The sequence below is a fragment of the Pogoniulus pusillus genome (assembly GCF_015220805.1).
Source record: "Pogoniulus pusillus isolate bPogPus1 chromosome W unlocalized genomic scaffold, bPogPus1.pri SUPER_W_unloc_1, whole genome shotgun sequence".
Taxonomy (NCBI): domain Eukaryota; kingdom Metazoa; phylum Chordata; class Aves; order Piciformes; family Lybiidae; genus Pogoniulus; species Pogoniulus pusillus.
This window is the reverse complement of record NW_026974535.1, coordinates 2,291,835-2,314,553: the sequence shown is the minus strand read 5'-3', so window position 1 is coordinate 2,314,553 and position 22,719 is coordinate 2,291,835. Positions and strand designations below refer to the sequence as shown.

The window sequence follows — 22,719 nt, the reverse complement described above, 5'->3', positions numbered from 1 at the left end:
CCTCATTTTAACAAGAAATTAAAAGTGATACTAGCTAGTTAGCCAACAGGCTAAGATCAGCATTATTTTTAAAGAATGACAACAACCACCACAAAAAAATCCCAAACCTCAAAATAAAACAAAGAAAAAAAAGCCCAAAACCACCACCAAAAACACAAAACAAAAACCCTCAACCAACCTAACAAAAAAATATACACAAAACCCCCAAACAACCAAAACACTATTGGACCAGCTGTAATTAATTTTTCTCTTATAATTTTCTGAATTTTGGTCAACAGTATTTTATTAAAGTGTCCATTCAACTTGCTGACAACCCAAACCTTAGACAAATCTCTGTCTACATTAAGAGCCCAGCAATGCATAGATAAATTGAATATATTACTGCATCATGTAATGAGAATGGGTATGTTCATTTAAGTGCAACTGGTATAAGCATTCAGTCATCTTTGTATTGTTTTTATACAGACCAACTACTCACTGTAAACTCATAAACTTGAATGTATAACAATGAATAATTATGGCCAGTATTTTACAAAATTACATATAATGTTTTGATTCATAAACCAAACAAATAAGATATACAGTTCAGCACAAAATACAACAACAAGAAGCTGACAACTTCACTGAAAATGTCAGAGTACAACACAAGGCCATGGCTACCCATTATTTACTGTGTACTTATTTGAATTAAATATTTCAGATGTGGAAGAATTGAATAAAAAAATATCTCTACTTTTGTCCACTGTGCTAAACTAGTTTATTTTAAAACAGCAAATGGGCTATTGCTTAAAGCTTCAAAACAATATTCATTACAACACTGTAAAGAAAACTCAATACCCTGACTTCAAAAGTCAGGATGTCAATGCAGTTAATGGTATTTATAAATACTCTCTTCTCTTTCAAATATTCAAATCACTAATATCAATAACATAATCACTTCAATAATGGAAACAAGTGTGTGGTAATTAAATTTGTAATATGGACAGTACAAGGAAAATTAATAAAGGAAAGGAGTAATCTTACCCAAGTATTATTCTCACACAAGAATTAGAACAAACAATCTGCAAGGCAAACTGCACGGATAAATTGCATCCAGTGTTCAAAATTAAAACTTACTGAAGTTAAAGAATTGATTTAACGGAAAACATTTTTAGTTGTCCTTTCCTATTTGACTGAAGTAGCGAAGTGTCATTTTTGAGCCAATGACTTGACAAAACAAAGAAATGCAATTCACATTGAAGAAAAAAAATCAAATGGATAGTTCAAGGTTCTTACTTTTTCTATATTAACATAGATATTCACTCAAAACTGTAATACTTTGAATTGCAGTGCTCCAAACAATTTAAGCTATCTTCCAAATCACAGACTGACTTTTCAGTGGTAAATCCTAAGGTGTGTAGACAGTAGCTTTATGTGTCAATTGCCTTTGGAAAGCAAAGTTATAGGAGTGCATTAATCTTTGAAGTTGTGGACAGAATCCACCTGAACATAATAGCCTAAAATACATGTTTAAAACAGTAAGTTTAAAGTACACAGGTATCTCTGGCAGTATAATTACTTTTGTGTAAGGTAGCCATGGCCTATAATTTTGCAATAGCATCCAAATGTATGTCTTCATACTTGACTCATGTTATGTCCCTTGTGCTAGCTTCCACCAAAATGAATTTGCTGTTTTGTAAAATGATGTGCTCTAGTTAAATACAACATGAGAGAATCATCCATTTAAAAAACATCCTTGTACATTTGTGCAGTTTCAGTTAAAGAAACCCATCCCTGCCTTTATAATAAAATAAAATGCTACATTGAGCAGGGATTGGGATCAGTACCTGTAAACATTATTACACTGCATCTGTTACAGCAAAAGTAACTTATACTAGAATGCCACTCCAATCATTTCATCATTTTGTGCTGGTTTTGAAAGAGTGGCCTGTCTACAGGCTTTAAAATAAAATTTTAAAATTGAAGCATAGTTTAAAGCTGCACCACAGAGTTTTTCTAATCCCAAACTCTGATGAACATTTCCACGTTTAAGGACTAAAAAAAGAAATAACTCTTGATAAATCAAGATATAGTTCTATACATAAAAAGACATCACTGATGTCAATGTTCAAACTTCCAGTGAAAGACTAAACAAACCTGATAGCTTTCATCAAGTTTACTACTACTGCATAAAGTACCCACTGTTTGCTTATTTTCCATAGTCATTCTGAATGAAGAGCATTAGGTTGGTGAAGAGCATGTGTGTTGATAAAATTGTTTGTCTCATTTGCAGATAAATTGCTGAAGTCAGCCACTGAAACAGCCATTTTGGCACTGGTAATACGGTGTGTGTGGTTCTCAAAGTCCACACCAAGGTTATTTACAGAGACATCATTCATGAAGGATTCCGGGACAGCAATTCCCATTTTCAATCTCTTTGCAGGTCTTTCTGTCTCCTCACTACACATGTTCATTTGGTTTAGCTCTGAATGATAAAAGCCAGTCTCAAATAAATTAAAACAATCACTTTCACCATTGCTAGGCAAGTTAAGCAATTCTTCTGTTCCAATAGGCACATGATTAACGGGTGCTCGGGGTAAGTTGTCCATAGGAGGAAAGGCACCATCCAGGCAGTTCACATCTGAACTGTGGCAGACTGTAGCTACACTGTTTGTCAATGCTGGAAAAAGAGATGAACACAAAATGTAAGTGAAATAGCTGTTTATATAGTTAAAACAAAAAGGGAGTTTAGGACTGTTGTTCTTTTGTTTTTTTGGTGTTTTTTTTTGATCTCTTGATTTACCTGTCAACTCATTGGCAGTGATAGAGCTCAGAATGCTTAGCTGTGGGTCAGGAATGGTTTCTGTTCGAGTATTTGATGTTAAGGCTGAAGAACGTACTGCTCCACCAAGGGCTTCTGCTTCATCTACCAAACGATCCATGTAGTCCCTTAAAGAATACGACATTCATAATGGAATATTTAACAGGAAAACAAGGCCTAAAAATTATTATTTTTTTTTATTTCCAATGCCATAGCACTACAGCATTACACTGCAATGACAGGAGAAAAAGTAATCTATATTTACAATTTGCAACAGAAAACATTCCAAGAGCATTTTACTTACGTAACTCCTGGATGATGGTTATATCTCTTCTTTCCAAATCTTGTTTGCTGAGCAAAGTAATCATAACGTTCTGACTTTTTCCACATGTAATAGAAAGCCACACATTCAGAAACTGTTCTGGTTATTACCTTGAAAGAAAGCAAGATGAATTGACAAGATTAAGCAATCAAAAGAGACTTCAAGGCACTGGGAAAACTGGTTGAAGAATTAGGGGCACAGGTAATTTTTTCATCAATACCCTCAGTGGCAGGAAGGGATACTGAAAGGTACAGGAAATCATGCATGATTAATAAGTGACTCAGAGGCTGGTGCCATTGACAGAATCTTTTTTTTTTTTTAATCTCGGGGAACTTTATACGGCACTGGGTCTGCTCGCAGCAGATGGAGTACATCTAGCTCAGAGGGTGAAAAAGATCCTGGTACATGAGTTGGCAGAACTCATTGAAAGAGTTTTAAATTAGGTTTGAAGGGAGAGAGAGTTAAAACCAGGCTCACTAGAGATGAGCCTAAGGACAGCCTTCAGTTTGCCACTTGAGGCGTGTCTCGGTTCTAATTTAAATTCCCGGAGACTCAAATATATTTGATAGAACCAACAACAATTTTATAGAGTGCCCTTCCCTCTTCCCCCTTCTTTCCCAGAAGAAGGGAATTAGATGTAGAGAGAAGAAAAGGTAAGCACATCCAAATAATTAATCTCACTCTGATTTGGAAGTTAAAAAGAAGAAAAGTTTAACAATAAATTAAAAAGGTATCTGAGGTATGTAAGTTACAAAGGTACAGGGAAGGGAAAACAAATACAAAATGTGTAAATACAACCAGATTTTTAATGGCAATGGGTTTGTCTGTCTCGTGGGTGATGGCCACGTGGCAAAACAAAAGAGAACCAGGAACAGGATGGTGATGCTGGTAAGCAGGGAGGCAGGGAGTGTAAAGACAGAGAGATCAGGAAGTTCCCCCTGCTTTTATAGACCTTTAGACAGGAAGGGGGAGTGGGCTAACCATGAATCACCTGGTGGTGTTCAGACCCACTCTTGGGGAGGGGTCAAGACCACCTAGGGTCAGGTTCAAAGTCACTCCCCCTGGAGGGTTAACCCTGTACAAGGTGGGAGATGGTGACAATATCAAAATTGTCTTGTGACAAGTGGTAGGAAGACACACCAGGGTTGAAAGGATGGGGTGAATGTGAGGGTCTTCAACCTGTTACCCTGAAGTATGCTGTCAACACTGCAGCAAAGGTCTTACAGAGCTGAGCCAAGGGATTCTGAGGTAATGGGAGACAGAAGAGTAGCTCCCATGAAATGCCTTGGGGGAACAATGGGGTGCTCCTCTAAGAAGGTGACATAGCCAGCAGCCCAACCGAAGTGTCTCTACACCAATGCACACAGCATGGGCAACAAACAGGAGAAGTTGGAAGCTATCCTATTACAGGAAAATTATGACATAGTGGCAATTACAGAAACTTGGTGGGGTGAATCCTATGACTGGAGTCTGGCTATCAATGGCTACAGGCTGTTCAGGAGGGACAGGAGAGGAAGAAAGGATGGAGGTGTTGCCCTCCATGTAAGCAAGCAGATAGAGTACAAAGAGTTGTCACTAAAGAATAGCCATGAGCAGGTTGAAAGCTTATGGGTAGGTATTAGGGATCGGGACAACAGAGGGAGCCTTCTGGTAGGAGTCTACTACAGGCCACTCGATCAAGTGGAGCCTATTGATGAAGCCTTCTTACTCCAGCTTGAGGAGACATCACGATCACAGGCTCTCATCCTTTTACAGGATTTTAACCACCCCAACATCTGTTGGAAAAGTATCATAGCTAGCTGTAGGCAATTCGGGAGGCTCCTAGAGTGCCTAGATGACAACTTCTTAAAACGAGAAATTAAACAGCCCTACACAAGGGGATGTGTTATTTCACCTGTTGATCACAAATGCAAGTGAATTCATCAGGGATGTCCAAGTAAAAGGCAGCTTGGGCTGCAGGAATCATGCACTAGTGCAGTTCACTGTCTTAAGGGGTATGAAGCCCATGAGAAGCATAGTTAAGACTACATTTTAGAAGAGCAAACTTCCAGCTCTTCAAGGAGTTAGTAAATAAGATCCTGTGGGAAATGGCCCTTGGAGACAAGGGAGAACAGAGCTGGCAGATCTTTAAGAATGCTTTCTATAGAGCACAAGAGATCACGATCCCCACATATAAGAAAGTGGACAAGGAAGGCAAGAGCCCCCTATGGCTGAGTTGTGACCTGATGGTCAATCTAAAGGGCAAGTTGGGACTACAGAGGAATTGGAAGAAGGGACAGGCATCCTGGAAAGAGCATAGGGATGTTGTTTTGTTTTTGTTTAGGGGGTGGTTATTGCACTGTTTGGGTTTAGGGAGTTGTTTTTTTTTTAGTTTTTGGAGGTTTGGGGTGTTTGTTTGGGACATTTTAACTAGATTAAAACTACCTAAATCTGAAGCATTTCAGCTCATAACCTACATAACAAATTTTACAATTGTAAGACAGACTTTTTCAAGATGGAAAGAGCTAAGTGAATCAATGATCTAAGAAAAATGAAGCAGAAAAGATTTCGGGTACTTCAAATGCTGGTCCATATTGACAGATTGATCAACCCATGTTGAAAGTTGTTTTTTTAATTATTCTGTTTTATCTCTAGTACATTATTGTTTATTGGTAAGGTCCATTTAAAATTTGAACCACACAAATATTTACCATTAGGGCAGATTAAGTCAAGTGTTGAGTAGGACTATCTGACTGTTGAATAGCAAACACAACCCTATAAAGTTTACCTGAAACACAAAGCCATCGGTTTCATAAAGAAAAAAAATTGTTGTGGCCAGCAACTATGCACCACACAGCTGTTTACTCACTCCCCCCTCTGTAGGATAGAAGTGGAAGAATTTGAAGGGTAATACTCACAGGTTGAGGTAAAGACAGCTTAATAATTTAAAACAAATATTATTAAAAAAAAAAAAGAGGAAAACAAAACCCAACAGACAAGCAATGTGAATGAAAACAACTGCTCACCACCATCAATGCTCAGCCAGTCCCCAAGCAATGGTAGCCCCTGTCAGCTTTCACCCTGTCCTGGAGTCCTGTACCCCTAAATTCCTCTCCTGCCCGGACTTCGGGGGGAAGGGGGAAAAGCCGTCTGTTTTCCCCCCCCCTCGCCTGCCCTGCAGCCGTGAAGGGGGGGAGGGCTGCCCCGTGAGTTCCTGCGCTGGAGCCAGGCTGGGATTGGCCGTGCGCTTTCGCGCCTAAGGTGTGGTAACTCTGCCCTTTGTCTAGTGAAGGTTATAAATATTGGGGGTCTTCCCGCCTTTGGGGTTCCCGCTTTGGAGTTTGCCTGTGCCTGGACATATGTGTATGCCTGAGCTCACACACTCCCCTGTGCCTGGACTGCAGAGAGACCAAGGATTCGCTTTCCTATTAACACCTTTGTGTGCCTAACGACCCTTAACGACCCTTAACAATTCCTGCAGCTGCTAGAGGAGGAAGACAGACCGCACGAGTCAGCCTGAGTGAGTTATTTGGCTTAGCTTAGCTTAATTTAGTAAGAAAACGCTATTAATTAATAGCTGAGTCCTTTTCCAACTTCTGACTTCCAATATGGTCAGATTATTGATGGTATCCTTGTAGGTTAATTCTCATGCAACTGAATCTGCTTATTAAACTAAATTAATCTTTGTATATATAGTTGTGGGGGCGGGTTTTTGGGAAAATAAAAAATAACTATTTTTGATAAATTCCTGACTTTGCCACGTATTAATTCCTGCTCTCCGCAATACACCCCTCCCTGGACTTACTGCTGAGCATGACATTATACGGTATGGAATATCCCTTTGGTCAGTGTGAGACCCCAAGTGTTTTGGTTGTCTCAAACAGCGCCACTGAAAGGCAGGTGTGCATGCAGTGCTCTGCACAGCTCTAGGGGTATCACCTTCCCCCACACCTGCTGCATGAGGGGTGAGAGGAAAATGGGGATTTCTGGGGAAGCAGAGAGCTAGAGGAAGTGGTGCCACTGTGCTCCCGCTGTTCTGCCTACTCTGCACATCCCTGCATCTCTCCATTCCTGCTGCTGCCTGCATGCCTAGAGGGCTTTGTGGCAGGCAGCCTGTACTGCCAGCCCCTCAATGCTCTATTCCCACTGCTGCCTGTGGTCTTGATTCTGTGTAAGCACTGCTCAGCAGTAACAAAAACATCCGTGTGTTATCAACACCATTTCCAGCATAAATCAAAATCATACCCCCATACTAGCAAAAATAAAAGGTGGTTTCAAAGCATACAAGAGATGTACAAAAAATTCAGAACCAGTCATATTGTCAGCTGTACCAAATGCTATGTATATTTGATTAAAAAAAAAAGAAAATATGCATATATATAATCCAATTCCTAATCTTCAGGCACAGAGGTCAATTGAAAGAATTCCAGATCAAGATTAGAACTCCTTTGTTGGTGTGCTAGTTTCAAGCTAGCTAGAATGTTTTGGTGAGAAGAACTAGATTACAGGCTGTGAAAAGGAAACAATGGTGATGTCTACTTCACTCATAGGCTTTCTGAGATGTATATGAAAAAGAGTATAAGCACAGATAAGGCAGTTTGGACACTGCCTGGGCTTTGAGAGGCATTTTCTCTCTAACGTCACCCTCTGTCTCTCTGATTAATCCACTCACCTCCTAACACCCCTGGCTGAACCCCCATTCTTCCGTGGGGCACAAGGCAATGTCTGCGGTAAGGTAGAGGGGTGGGAAAAGGTGGAAGGGCGGTTGGGAGCCCCTCCTGGGGACTCAGGTTTTTGGGAGGGGTGTTGTGTTTCTGTATTACCTTTTATCATAGAATCATAGAATCAACCAGGTTGAAAAAGACCTCCAAGATCATCCAGTCCAACCTAGCATCCAGCCCTATCCAGTCAACTAGACCATGGTACTAAGTGCCTCATCCAGACTTTTCTTGAACACCTCCAGGGATGGTGACTCCACCACCACCCCAGGCAGCCCATTCCAATGGGAAATCACTCTCTCTGTGAAGAACTTCCTCCTAACATCCAGCCTAGACCTACCCTGGCACAACTTGAGACTGTGTCCCCTTGTTCTATTGCTGGTTGCCTGGGAGAAGAGACCAACCCCACCTAGCTACAACCTCCCTTCAGGTAGTTGTAGACAGCAATGAGGTCACCCCTGAGCCTCCTCTTCTCCAGGCTAAACAACCCCATCTCCCTCAGCCTGTCCTCATAGGGTTTGTGTTCCAGGCCCTTCACCAGACTTGTAGCCCTTCTCTGGATACATTCCAGCACCTCAACATCTCTCTTGAATTGAGGTGCCCAGAACTGGACACAGTACTCAGAGTGTGGCCAGACCAGTGCTGAGCACAGGGGAAGAATAATCTCCCTTGTCCTACTGGCCACACTGTTCCTGATGCAGGCTAGGATGCCATTGGCTCTCTTGGCCACCTGGGCACACTGCTGGCTCACATTCAGCCTACTATCTATCAGTACCCCCAGGTCCCTTTCCTCCTGGCTGCTCTCCAGCCACTCAGTCCCCAGCCTGTAGCGCTGCTTGGGGTTGTTGTGGCTAAAGTGCAGAACCCTGCACTTGGCCTTGTTAAATCTCATCCCATTGGCCTCTGCCCACCCATCCAGCCTGTCCAGGTCCCTCTGCAGGGCTCTCCTACCTTCCAACAGATCAACACCTGCTCCTAGCTTGGTGTCATCTGCAAACTTACTGATGCAGGACTCAACCTCCTCATCCAGATCATCAATAAAGATGTTGAACAGGACTGGGCCCAGCACTGACCCCTGGGGAACACCACTAGTGACTGGCTGCCAACTGGATGTGGCACCATTCACCTCCACTCTCTGGGCTCGGCCATCCAGCCAGTTCTTGACTCAGCACAGAGTGAATCTGTCCAAGCCATGAGCTGCCAGCTTGGCCAGGAGCTTGTTGTGGCAGACGGTGTCAAAGGCTTTGCTGAAGTTCAGGTAGACTACATCCACAGCCTTCCCCACATTCACTAGGCAGGTAACCTGATCATAAAAAGAGGATGGAGAGTGGCTTGGCCAGCTCATCTGCCAGCTCTCTCAGCACCCTAGGGTGGATCCCATCCGGTCCCATGGACTTGTGAGGATCCAAGTGTCTCAGCAGGTCCCTTACTTCTTCCTCATGGATTAGAGGGGGACTATACTGGACCCTGATGCCATCTGCCACTTTAGGAGTCCAGTTGTCCTGGAGACCACTTGTCTCACTATTGAAGATTGAGGCAAAGAAGGTGTTAAGCACCTCTGCCTTTTCCTCATCCTTTGTCACTATATTCCCCTCTCTATCTAACAAGGACTGGAGGTTGTCCTTGGCCCTTCTCTTGCCATTAATATATTTATAGAAACATTTTTTATTTTCCTTAACAGCCGTGGCCAGCCTAAGCTCTAAATGGGCTTTTGCCTCTCGAATTTTTTTTCTACAAGACCTAGCAACATCCTTGAACTTTTCCTGGGAAACCTCCCCTCTTTTTTATCTTTAATTCCTTTAGCAGCTCCTTGTCCATCCAGTCTGGCTGCCTCCCTTGTCGGCTTGTCTTCTGGTACAATGGCACAGCCTTCTCCTGTGCCTTCAGGAGTTCTTTCTTGAAGTAGGTCCAACCTTCCTGGACCCCTTTGTTTTTAAGGGCTCTTTCCCAAGGAACTTTCTGAGTTAGTTCCTTAAATAGGCTGAAGTCTGCCCTTCGAAGGCCTTCCCCTTAATTCTCACCCATAATGACTCAACTTGATCATCCTTGATTTCTACCCCCATGACATCCAGAGCATTCCTAATATACAGAGCCACTCCCCCACCTCTTCTCCCTTGCCTGTCTCTCCTGAAGAGTCTGTAGCCATTGATTACAGCACTCCAGTCATGCGAGTCATTCCACCACGTTTCTGTGATGGCGACAACATCATAATTTTCCTCTTGTACCAAGGCTTCCAGCTCCTCTTGTTTGTTACCCATACTGCGTGCATTAGTGTACATGCACTTCAGCTGGGCTGCTGCTTTTACCCCTAGCTCTACCCTACCATCCCCAAGTTCCTTCAGTTTATCTCTAGTGCTACCATGTTTAACCCCCTCCCCCTTCCACTCTAGTTTAAAGCCCTCTCAACAAGCCCAGCCAGCTCATGTGCCAGGGTCCTTCTCCCCCTCTGCATCAGTTGTACCCCATCTGTTGCTTGCAGACCTGTGGCAATATAAAGTTCCCCAAGATCAAAGAATCCAAAGTTTTGTTGGAGGCATCAGCCTCTGAGCCACTTGTTAATCAAATAGGCTTTCCTATTCCTCTCTGCATTCCAACCTGTGACTAAGGGTAAAGATGAAAAGACTACCTGTGCTCCTGCTCCCTCAACTGCTTTTCCCAATGCCTTGAAGTCCCTTTTCATAGCTTTTAGCCCTCTGGTATTAACCTCATCATTTCCTGCCTCTATAACTAATAAGGGATAGTAATCAGAGGGCTTCACTACAGTAGGCAGCCTCCTGGTAACATCCCTGACCCGGGCCCCAGGGAGGCAGCAGACCTCCCTGTGGAAGGGGTCTGGCCGGCATATGGGGCCCTTGTATATTTCTGTATATAACTGTATATACTGTAAATATCTGCTTGTATATTGTGCTAGGCTGTAAATAATAAGCTTCATTCAATTTCCAGAGCTGGCTGAGTCTAGTCTAGGTGATTTCCAAAGTGTGGGGGGGCAGGTAACACCCAAACCACCACCGTTGGCCAGAAACCGGAGTACTGACGGATGACTCCACTTTCTGAAAATACAAAGAGCTAAACCTGTTTCTGTAGAATTACACATTACTGGTGACAAAAATAATTAAGATGCATTTTCCCCTCCCACAACCATGGTATGGAAATACTACACTTCTAGGAGAGGCAGACAATTATACTATAAATGCATAAACAGAAGTCAATTTTAGAGACTCTTCTTGCAACATCTAGCTTTCCCAATGACATTGGAGGTAAAATTAGAACAGAAACATCAAGTTGATTTTAATGTTGGTTCCTATTTCATTCTTCTGGGTGGCTTCTCCAAAATTTATTGCTTTTAGAAATTTTCAGTATTGTATAATCTACCAATTCTTCCATTTAACTATAAAATACTAACCTTGTTTTTCTGTATAAGATGAAAGTCTTTACCATAAATCAGAAGCGCATGTTCAAAGCTTCTGCATTCTTCTTCTGTCCATGCTGTCATCTCTTCTAGACAATTGAAAAAGTAGCATGATAAATTTATTTTCATTCACTAATCTATAACTACATTTCAATATCTGAAGGGGGCATACAGGAAGGCTGAGGAAGGACTGTTTAGAAGGGCTTATAGCAATAGGATGAGAGGCAAACATTTTTAACTGGAGCAGGGTAGATTTAGGTTGGACATAAGGAAGAATTTCTTCACAATGAGAGTGGTGAACTACTGGGACAGGCTGCCCAGGGATATGGTTGGGGCCCCATCCCTAGAGACATTCAAGATCAGACTTGATGTGGCCCTGGGCAGCCTGATCTAGTTGGAGGTGTCTCTGCTTACTGCAGGGAGGTTGGTCAAGTTCACCTTTGAGGGTCCCTTCCAACCTGATATAACTGGTGAATCTGTAACCTTTCACAGAGAATAAAATGTTTGCATTGCTAATGAATGAATACCCAAATTTTCTAAAACCTCCAACTGTTCAATTATTTAGACCCACAGAACCACAGAACTGTTTGGATGGAAAAGATCATTAAGTCCAACTGTCAACTTAGGAGCACCATGGCCATTAAACCATATCCCCAAGTGGCATGTCTACGTATTTTTTTAACACCTCCAGGGATAGTGACTCCACCATCTCCCTAAGCAGCCTATTCCAATGCCAAATCACTCTTTCAGTAAAGAATTTTTTCCTAATATCCATGTTCTTTACTGTATAGACATTCTACCTGAAATCTAATATTCTTACTTATAAAGACTCTTTTATGAGTCTGATTCATGAAATCTTTTATCCTGGAAGGCAAGGACATTCAAAAGACTTGATTTATTATTTCTTAAGAAGCTTGTCATCAAAAAAAAAAAAGAAGAAAAACAAACCAACAAACAATCCCACAAGATTTGATAACAGCACTCAGATACCCCCCATTCCCACAAAAAAAAAAAAAACAACAACCCAAAGCAGAACAACCAACAAACACATTTCTAAACATTTCTGAAAGCAGACACTGGAATCTTTCTGCTCCCAGATGAAGGTGATAATCATTTCACTACAAGATTTTTTTTTCTTTCCAACTCCATTAATTTTGCACTCCTTACTACAGAGTTCTCTCTGTTAAGAAATTATCTCGGGAGATTAATATTTTTAACTCCCATTGAGAATAACAATGAACTTCAACAGGTAGAGTAGATCATAGGGCCTTTCTTAGCATAACCTTATGCTAACTTTTAATGAGGGTATATATCCCATCTGACTTGGGGCAGGGGGGAAGTACTAGTCCTCAGGATAGAATTTGGGGTTCTGATCCACAAATGGGCAGAGGTATTTTTCCAGTTCAAAACAAGAACCTAAAATACAGCCATGCAACTGATACTTCCTTATTGCTTAGCGCTACACAATCTCTTCTTCTGAAGCACTGCTTCCTTAGGGGTGTGGTTAGCAGGTCGAGGGAGGTTCTCTCTTCCCCTCTACTCTGTCCTGGTGAGGCCTCATCTGGAGTATTGTGTCTAGTTCTGGGCCCCCCATCTTAACAAGGACAGGGAGCGCAGAGCCACAAAAATTATTAAGGAAGTGGAACATCTTCCTTATGAGAAGAGACTGAGGGAGCTGAGGCTTTTTAGTTTGGAGAGGAGGAGACTAAGGGGTGACCTCATTCATGTTTATAAATATGTAAGGGGCAGGTGCCAGGAGGATGGAGCCAGTCTCTTCTCAGTGATGCCCAGTGACAGGACAAGGGGCAATGGGTGGAAATTGAGGCACAGGAGGTTCCATGTTGTGCTAGTTTGAAGCAAGCTAGAATGTTTTGGTGAGAAGAACTAGATTACAGGCTGTGAAAGGAAAACAATGGTGATGTCTACTTCACTCATAGGCTTACTGAGAGATACAAGAAGAATCAAAACACAGATAAAGGCATTTCTCCTGCTGGGGAGCTCTGAGCTGCATCTCTCTCTCTAACCTCACCCTCTGTTTTTCTTTCCTAATCCACTTTGCTTCCTAACCCCCGGCTGAACCTCCATTCTTCCTTGGGACGGGTAGGGGGAAGGTGAAGGGGCGGTTGAGACCCCCTGCTGGGGACTCAAGTTTCTGGGAAGGGTGTTGTGTTTCTGTATTCCCTTTTACCTTGTATATTTCTGTATATAACTGTAAATATCTGCTTGTATATTGTGCTAAGCTGTAAATAATAAGCTTCATTCAATTTCCAGAGCTGGCTGAGTCTAGTCTGGGTGATTTCCAAAGTGTGGGGGGGTGGGGAACACCAAACCATCACACATGTGAACCTGAGGAAGAATTTTTTCACTGTGAGGGTGACAGCACTGGAACCAGCTGCCCAGGGAGGCTGTGGAGTCTCCCTCTCTGGAGATATTCAAGAACCGTCTGGATGTTTTCCAGTGTGATCTGCTCTAGGTAATCCTGCTCTGGCAGGGGGGCTGGATCAGATGATCTTTCCAGGTCCCTTCCAGCCCCTGACATTATATGATTATCATTCCCTTCACCTTTACCTTGGATAGTTAGATTTCACAGCACCTAACTTATAAACACTCAAATTCCCTTTGGATCCAGTTCTGAGGAGGGAATACCTGCCAACTTATACCAGGGTTCATAGTCCATTTCTACTTTATGCAACATGATAAAATACAGGACAAAGCACTGAAATTTGTCCACTAAATTATAAACTCTGATTTTTGTTTGAGTGAGTAATAAAGTTAGGGACATACAATATGGAAGCTCACTTTCCATTGCAAACTAAAGTAAATCTCTCCACACTACCAGAGACGTATAGACTATGCAGTAGACCCAGTTCAGGGTTGATACAGCACAATGTTAGCACAGTGATGAGGACTAGGGCTCACTTACATAGTCAGCTATGTTCTCCTGATACTGGTATAAATGTCATAAGATTACATTACCTTTTTCAGATCATGATCAATTATAACCTGGGTGAGAACTGTCTTCAGGGAGCAAAATCATGACTCCCCTCATCCTTCTCCTCAGTCTGTGCCGTTTTTATAATGGCAATGGAGGAAAGAAGGGAAGAAAATGTGTAAAAGCTGATTCTACAATCTTCATACAAGTTGGACATTTCTGATAGAGAAGTTTGCATCTGGTCAAGTCAAATTATACACAAACTGTGCTAAAGACACTGTGGAAAGGGATGTGCTCATCAGTATGAATTGTACTCAAGGGTTTTCTATACTTTTTTTTTTCTCCTACAAACATATATTTCTTAAAAAGGAGGTATTGTCCCTTACCTTGAGATGCCTTTCCATTTGAGCAGTATCTTTCAAGTGCTTCTTTAACATTATGGCTACTTCTGAGAAGTTCATATAGAGCCTATAAAATAAAAGCAGGTTTTAGAGTCAATATCCAATCTAAACTTCCGAAACTCACCTTTCAGGGAGCATCTTTTTTTTTTAAGGATTTATCTTAGAATGGTTTAGGTTGGAAGTGACCTTAAAGATCATCTAGTTCCAACTCCCCACCATATACAGGGACACCTCCCACTAGAACAGGTAGCTCAAGGCCTCATCCAACCTGGCCTTGAACACCTCCAGGGAGGGAGCATCCACAACCTCCCAGGGCAACCTGTGCCAGTGTCTCACCACCTCCACTGTAAAGAACCCTTTCCTAACATCTAGTTTGAATCTCCCCTCTTCCAGATTAAACCCATTACCCTTCTTCCTGTCATTGCAAGACCTTGTAAATAGTCCCTCTCCAGCATTCTTGTAGGCCGCCTTCATATACTGGAAGGCCACTATGAGGTCTCTTCGAAGCCTTCTCTTCTCCAGGCTGAAGAGTCCCAATTCTCATAGCCTGTCCTCATAGGAGAGGTGCTCCAGCCCTCTGATCAACTTTGTGGCCCTCCTCTGGACTCCCTCCAACAGTTCGATGTCCTTCTTGTGTTGGGAGCTCCAGAATTGCACACAGTACTCCAGGTGGGGTCTCACAAGAGCACAGTAAAGGGGGAGAATAACCTCCCTTGCCCTGCTAGGAATGCTTTTCTTGATGCAGTCCAGGACATGGTTGGCTGTCTGGGCTGCGCACACACACTGTTGGCTCATGTTGAGCTTTTCATCAATCAAGACACCCAAAGTCCCTTTCCTCCTCCTTATTGAATTTCGTGAGGTTGGCTTGGGCCTACCTCTCCAGGTCCCTCTGGATGGCATCCCTTCCCTCTAGCAAGTCAACTGTGCCACACAGCTTGGTGTCATCTGCAAACTTGCTGAGGGTGCACTCGATTCCTCTGTCCATATTGCTGACAAAGATGTTAAACAGCACTGGTCCCAGCACTGACCCCTGAGGGACGCCACTTGTCACTGGTCTCCAGGTGGACATTGTGCCATTGATCGCAACTCTCTGCATGTGACCATCCAGCCAACTTCTTATCCAGCGAGTGGTTTATATAGGATGGAAGTTTGAAAAGAACAACCAGAAGCAAAACCATCCAAGGTGTAATTAAGCAAATGTAAAACATTATATGCTATTCTTAGAAAAGCTGGATTTGTTAACAGCATGGCAATCAGAAAAAACACAATGCAACCAACATTCAAATACTCATAATTTTAAGCACATGTTTGAAATTACAAATAAGATCCTAATCCAAATAACATCCAAGTAATAAAAAAAGTTATCACTGCCTTCATAATACAAGGCAGAGAAAGAGAATACTTATTAAAGAGTAATGTATCACAAATGGAACGGGATATAATACATACTTGTTCGTTATCCCTTGTATGCAGTCCTTCAGGAATCCTGCCAATCATGTTTTTGTTTCCCGTTCTTAAGAAGGTTTCAAAAAGGTATTCTTTAACTTTACTTTCTGAGATCACATCAGGCTTCCAAAGTAAATGATCTTCATTTCCATAGGCTGTTAAAATAGAAATCCATTAATGCCAGGTGAGACATTTTTAAGGCTATAACATAAAAAGTTCTTTCAGAAAGACAAGCAGGAATACAGAAGTAATCAAATCAAGCACCATTATGCCACTTTATCCCCGAAAGCCTCTGTTCAGAGAGACTCTGCAGCATGGCATGGCAAAGAAATTCTGGTTCCATAACAATGAGAAGGCATTGGACTCCTGAGACATTAACAGATTCTAGTGAAACTATGCCTATATGTTCATCATCTTCACCCAGGAAAACCACTCATTTTTATTTGACAGGTGGCTGAACAAGTCAGCAGTGTGCCCAGGTAGCCAAACAGGCCAATAGCATCCTGGCTTGTATCAGGAATAGTGTGGCCAGCAGAACTAGGGAAGTCATTCTTCCTCATACTCAGCACTGGTTAGGCCACACTGTGTGTCCAGTTCTGGGTCCTTGTCCTGGGTTAGGGTGGATCCCTCCCCCAGTAGAATAAACTCACTACAACACAGATTTTTGGAAAGTCAGGGAAAGAGGAAATTGCATTTCTTATAGTTTAACAATATAGGGAGAATAAACTACTACAGAAATACAATAATGAAGATGGGGAAGGGGTCAAGTAGCAGCAAAGCAGCAACAGCCAAAAAAGTGGCAGGGGGAGATAACAGCAGGCGCAGCAGAAGCAGTAAGGGGAAGGTACAAGCTCTGCTTCCAGACATAAAACTCTTGATGCTCCAATGAAATTATATTAACTTATCCATTGTTACCATTATATGGCCTATCCCTAGAATGTTCACCTCTCCACTCAGAGCTTCCACTTCTAAGTTTCTTTTTTATAGAAATCTAGCTCAAACGGCCACAATCCACTACTTTAATATAATTCCCACTGGAGCATCAAGTCATTCCATCTAATTAGGGACAACATCAGTGTCATGGACAGTAGTTATCCAGACTTCAGGCATTTTCTCCAATTCCCAGTCATCCATCTCCTCGTTTCCATCTGTCTCAGGCATTGGCTAGCTCAAAGGTTTTCAGGAAACAGTCAGATGTTTTCTTCAGTAAACGGGATGGAGCAGGACTCTTAGCACTCACAGGGTTCATGCTCATGGATGGTGGGTTCTTCATCAGTTTTATGGGCACCACAATAATCTGCAAAAGAACTCATAACAACTTACATCTACATTCTGTCTGACAATGTCAAGTTCCTTCGAAGAACACATTGTATTCTACCATTCTTTTGCATAACCCAGTATGTATGACCAGGTCCTTCAGCAGAAACCACCCCTCAGACAGGTGTAGCCTCCCCTGAAGGGGAGAATACCCAAACAGACTTCCCCAACAAATTCTTTTCACGAATGACAGAACCCTGTCACTTTCTACCTTTCATAACAAATCTGAATGAGCTGGACCTGCTTGGTTGGCAGAACCTCTACTGTTCACTACCCAGGTAGCTTGGGCTAGATGTTTCTCCCAATTCTTTAAGGTTCCTCCCCCATCGCTTTTAAAGTTGTTTTCAGCAAACCATTGAAATGTTCAGTGGCAGGTGTGTAATAGGGGATGTGGTATATCCACTCAATGCTGTGCTCTTTGGCCCAAGTTTTTATGAGGTTATTCTTAAAATGAGTGCCATTATCTGATTCACAGAATCATAGAAGCAGTCAGGGTTGGAAGGGACCACAAGGATCATCTAGTTCCAATCCCCCTGTCGTGGGCAGGGACACCCTACCTTGGATCAGACTGGCCAGAGCTCCATCCAGCCTGGCCTTAAACACTTCCATGGACGGGGCCTCAACCACCTCCCTGGGCAACCCATTCCAGGGTCCTACCACTCTCACGGTGAAGAACTTCCTCCTCGTGTCCAGCCTGAACCTACCCATCTTCAGCTTCGCTCCATTCCCCCTAGTTGTGTCACTCCCTGATAGCCTAAAAAGTCCCTCTCCAGCTTTTTTGTAGGCCCCCTTCAGATACTGGAAGGCCACAACAAGGCCACCTCGGAGCCTCCTCTTCTCCAGACTGAACAGCCCCAACTCTTTCAGTCTGTCCTCATAGGAGAGGTGCTCCAGCCCTCTGATCATCCCAGTGGCCCTTCTCTGGACACACTCCAGCACATCCGTATCCTTCCTGTAATTGGACATAGTACTCTAGGTGGGGAGTCTCGCAAGAGCAGAGGGGGAGAATCACCTCCCTGGCCTTGCTGGCCACACTTCTCCTGATGCAGCCCAGGATCTGGTTTGCCCTCCAAGCTGCACATGCACACTGCTGGCTCATGTCGAGCTTCTTGCCCACCAGCACCCCCAAGTCCCTCTCTTCAGGGCTGCTCTCCAGACAGTCACTGCCCAGCCTGTATTTGTGCTTGGGTTTACCCCGATCCAGATGCAGGACACTGCACTTGGTCTTGTTGAACCTCATGAGGTTGGCTTGTGCCCTCCTCTCCAGCATGTCCAGGTCCCTCTGGATGGCATCCCTTCCCTCCAGCATGTCTGCTGCACTACACAGCTTAGTGTCATCAGAAAACTTGCTGAGGGTGCACTCAGTGCCTCTGTCCATGTCACCGACAAAGTTGTTGAACATGACTGGTCCCAGGACTGATCCATGAGGGACTCCACTTGTCACTGGCGTACACTTGGACATGGACCCATTGACAGCCACTCTTTGGGTGCGGCCATCAAGCCAGTTCTTTATCCATCTCGTGGTCCACCCATCAAACCCATGTGTCACCAGCTTGGAGACCAGGATGTGGTGTGGGACAGTGTCAAAGGCCTTGCTTAGATCCACATAAATGACATCAGTGGCTTGCCCCTGATCTATGAATGTTGTGACCTGTTCACAGAAAGCCACCAGGTTTGTCAGGCAGGATTTGCCCTTGGTGAAGCCATGCTGGTTGTTGCCAATCACCTCTTCACTATTCTTCTGTTTCACTATTGCCTCCAGGAGGATTGTTTCTCAGCCTTTTGACCAAGATTAAGCGTAGTGTAGTATTCTATGATCTGCTCCATGATCTCACTGGGCAGAGAAATGAGACCGACTGGTCTGTAGTTGCCTGGCTCATCCTTCCTACCCTTTTTTTCAATTCGCCCTGGAGAGCCAAGTTGCCACAGGATTTGTCTTTCAAGTCAAGAATGGTGTTATGTGCAGTAGCATGGGAAACTAGATAGGTTGCCAGCCATCCAGTTCTTGCTTCCTACCATGGTCAGCACATATCGCTTTCCAGTTTGAGAACGAGGTAGAGTGATGTAATCAATCTGCCACACTTCACCGTATTTTTACTTTGCCCATCACTCATCATACCACAAGGGCTTCAGACGCTTGGCTTAATAGCAGCAGACATCACAGTCGTGTATAGCTTGTGTTACAGCGTCCATGGATATGTTGATTGCTCTATCCCATGTCCATTGATAGGCAGCATTTCTACCTTGATGTCCTGAGGAATCATGGGCCCACATGAATAAGAACAGTTCACCTCGGTGTTCCCAATCTAAATCCAAGTTACAATTTACATTGGTTTGAAACACCTTGGCAGCCAAATCTGCCTGATGGTTGTGCTGATGTTCCTCAGTAGCTTTACTCTTGGGCATGTGAGTGTCTGTTGTACTCTTACAGGAACTTTCTCTAGACAGATAGCAATGTCCTGCCATAAGTCAGCAGCCCAAATTGGCTTTCCTTTCCATTGCCAATTATTTCTTTTCCAGTCCTTTAGCCAACCCCATAAGGCATTAGCCACCATCCACAAATCAGTGTAGAGGTAAAGCATGGGCCAATTCTCATGTTCAGCCACATCAAGAGCAAGTTGGATAGCTTTTACCTCTGCAAACTGGCTCGATTCACCTTCTCTAGCTTTTGCTGCAGCTGCTGCTCGCACAGGGCTCCAAACTGCAGCTCTCCATTTTCGCTTGTTTTCAACAAGGCAACAGGAACCATCTGTAAATAAAGCATAGTTCCTTTCTTCATTAGACAAAACACCGTAAGGAGGAGCTTCTTCAGCCTGAGTTACTCGCTCCTCTGGAGGATTTAGACAGTTTGTGCCTTGGTGATTATCTCCACTGTGCCAGGTCGTTCAAAATTTCCATGCATGCTCGCTGCGTTATGAGAGCCATCCACTTAGACCAGGTAACATCGGTTGTGTGATGTGGTGATGACCCCTTTCTATTAAACATCCAGTTCAAAACTGGTCATTTGGGAGCCAAAAGAAGTTGAGAGTCTGTTCCAATTACTTCAGAAGCAGCTTTTACTCCTTTGGAAGCAGAAAAGATCTCCTTCTCTGTTGGCATATAGTTTGCTTCTGACCATCTATATCCTCTATTCCAGAAACCAAGTGGTCAGCTGCATGTTCCTCCTGGGGCTCTTTGCCATAGGCACCAGGTTGGACCATTATCACTTGCAGCCATGTACAGAATGTTCTTAATGTTCGAACTGGACTGGACAGGTCCCAAACCCATTCCATGAACTACTTCCTGCTTTATCTGAACAAAGGCTGCTTGTTGTTCAGGTCCCCACCTAAAGTTGTTCCTCTTTCGAGTTACATCATGCAAAGGTTTTACAATTTGACTGTAACCAGGGATGTGCAGCCTCCAAAATCCAACTGTTCCTAAGAAAGATAATTTATCCTTCTTATTTGTGGGATTTGCCATGGCAGAAACTTTATTTATTACACCCATTGGAATGTGGCAGCGACCATCTTGCCAATGAATTCCAAGAAATTATATCTCTCCAACAGGTCCTTTCACCTTGTCTCACTTTATGGCAAAACCTGCCTTCAGCAGAATGTCAATTATTTTGTTACCTTTCTCAAAAACGTCTTGTGCCGTGTTCCCCCAGACAATGATGTCATCAATGAACTGCAGATGCACTGGAGCTCCACCCTTTCTCCAGCGTATCATGGATCACTGCATGACAGATCATTAAGCTGTGCTTCCACCCCTGGGGCAAACGGTTAAATGTATACTGAATCCCCCTCCACATGAAAGAAACCGAGGCTTGCATTCCTCTGCTATTGGAATAGAAATAAAGCATTAGCAACATCTATGGTTGCATACCATTTGGCCTCCTTGGATTCCAGCTCATGCTGGAGTTCTAACACGTCTGGCACAGCAGAATTCATGGGCGAAGTCACTTCATTTAGGCCGCAAAAGTCAACTGTCAGTCACCATTCTACATTTGCCTTTGGTACAGGCCATATTGGACTGCTGAAAGGTGAATGGGTTTTTTTAATGACGTCTTGGCATTCCAGACAACGAATCAGATCATGTACGGGCACCAAAGAGTCACGGTTTGTTCTATTTTGCCTGTGGTGTACAGTTTGAGTGGCAATTTGCAACTTCACATCCTTTATATTACACTGTCCAACAACTGCAGACTCATCTGAGGGCTCAGGCCTAACAGACAACTTCAATCTGTCTCTAACAGCTTCTACAGTTGCTATTCCGAAGGTCCATTTATAACCCTTGGGATCTTTAGAAACCCTTCTCTCAAAGTCAATTTCCAAAATGCAAGGTGCATTTGGACCTGTTACAATGGCATGCCTTCACAAAATCATTCCCAGTTAAACTTATCTCTGCCTCCAACCTCATCAGTTCTTGAGACCCTCCTGTAATTCCAGAAATAGTAATAGATTCTATTCCTTTATGATTTGAGGGCATCAATGTACATTGCACACCTGATTCCACTGCAGCCCTATATTTCTGAATCTTCAAGGTACCAGGCCATCTAATATATACATTCCAGTATATTGTTATCTTCTTGGTTCCTGGTCTCCACCTGGTAAGAGGCAGCCCCCCCCCCCAGTATTGACCATTGCAAGTACAATTGGCACAGTGTTTAAAGGTATTATCTGAATCATTGCCAGAACTGTTTGAGTCATTTGGGGAAATTGTGGCAACTACTCTTTTAGTCTTGTCATCTTGTAACCCTCTCACTCTTTTCAGAGGTGAGGTAGGTTTCCCATCCCACTTATCCATGTGACTGTTGTTGTCTATTTCTGAGCAAGTTAGATTGAACTGGTCTTCTGGGAGGTCACCTATCTCTGATGGCTGAGACATGTACCCACTCCGATGGCAAAGAGGAAAGGTCATTGCCCTTTGCCAACTGGGATATGGAGGTTTTAAATTCCTCCTTGAGTTGTTTCATGCCATCTTTTATCTTTTCAGCCATAGTATTTATAGCTGACACCATGGCATTAAACATGAGGCTGTCCTCCATTGGCCTCATCTAATCAGAAAATTCAATAACAGTCAGAGGAGTTGTTTCATCATCTTTCCCCACCATTTTACTTGCCAATGTATGGGCATAATTAGAGGGGGTGAGCTGAATAAGTTAATTTAGGAGAGCACGGCTCACAGGTACCTCATCAGGGTCTTCTGTTGCATAGTCTCCATAGATTAGCTCTCTTATGGCCACCTCTCACAAGCACTGAACCCCCTGTTCAACTGTATTCCAGTGTGAATGTCTCCAGGGTAAATCATCCCTGTTGGGATACCGCAGTACCACAGCTGTCAATACGTGTGACCAGAGGTTAGAATTGCCCCCAAGATGTCTTGCTTATCTATGCCATTGTCTTTCAAAAAAAAA

General features: G+C 43.2%; 1 protein-coding gene across 11 annotated transcripts in view; it reads right to left on the bottom strand.

The window, feature by feature from the left end:
* Positions 1-256: 256 nt before the first annotated feature.
* LOC135173792 (mesoderm induction early response protein 3-like) overlaps positions 257-22,719 on the bottom strand; it is a 40,121-nt gene continuing 17,658 nt past the window's right edge. For 10 of the 11 annotated variants that reach the window (XM_064140938.1, XM_064140941.1, XM_064140936.1 and 7 more), the window contains 6 exons: positions 16,011-16,162; positions 14,547-14,628; positions 11,223-11,317; positions 3,105-3,232; positions 2,783-2,928; positions 257-2,659 (listed from right to left, as the gene is read on the bottom strand). In XM_064140938.1, the coding sequence (XP_063997008.1) occupies positions 2,202-2,659; positions 2,783-2,928; positions 3,105-3,232; positions 11,223-11,317; positions 14,547-14,628; positions 16,011-16,162 (1,061 nt within the window). In that variant the 3' untranslated portion in view covers positions 257-2,201. The remainder of the gene's footprint in view (positions 2,660-2,782; positions 2,929-3,104; positions 3,233-11,222; positions 11,318-14,546; positions 14,629-16,010; positions 16,163-22,719) is intronic. The other variant, XM_064140937.1, reaches the window with a different exon arrangement.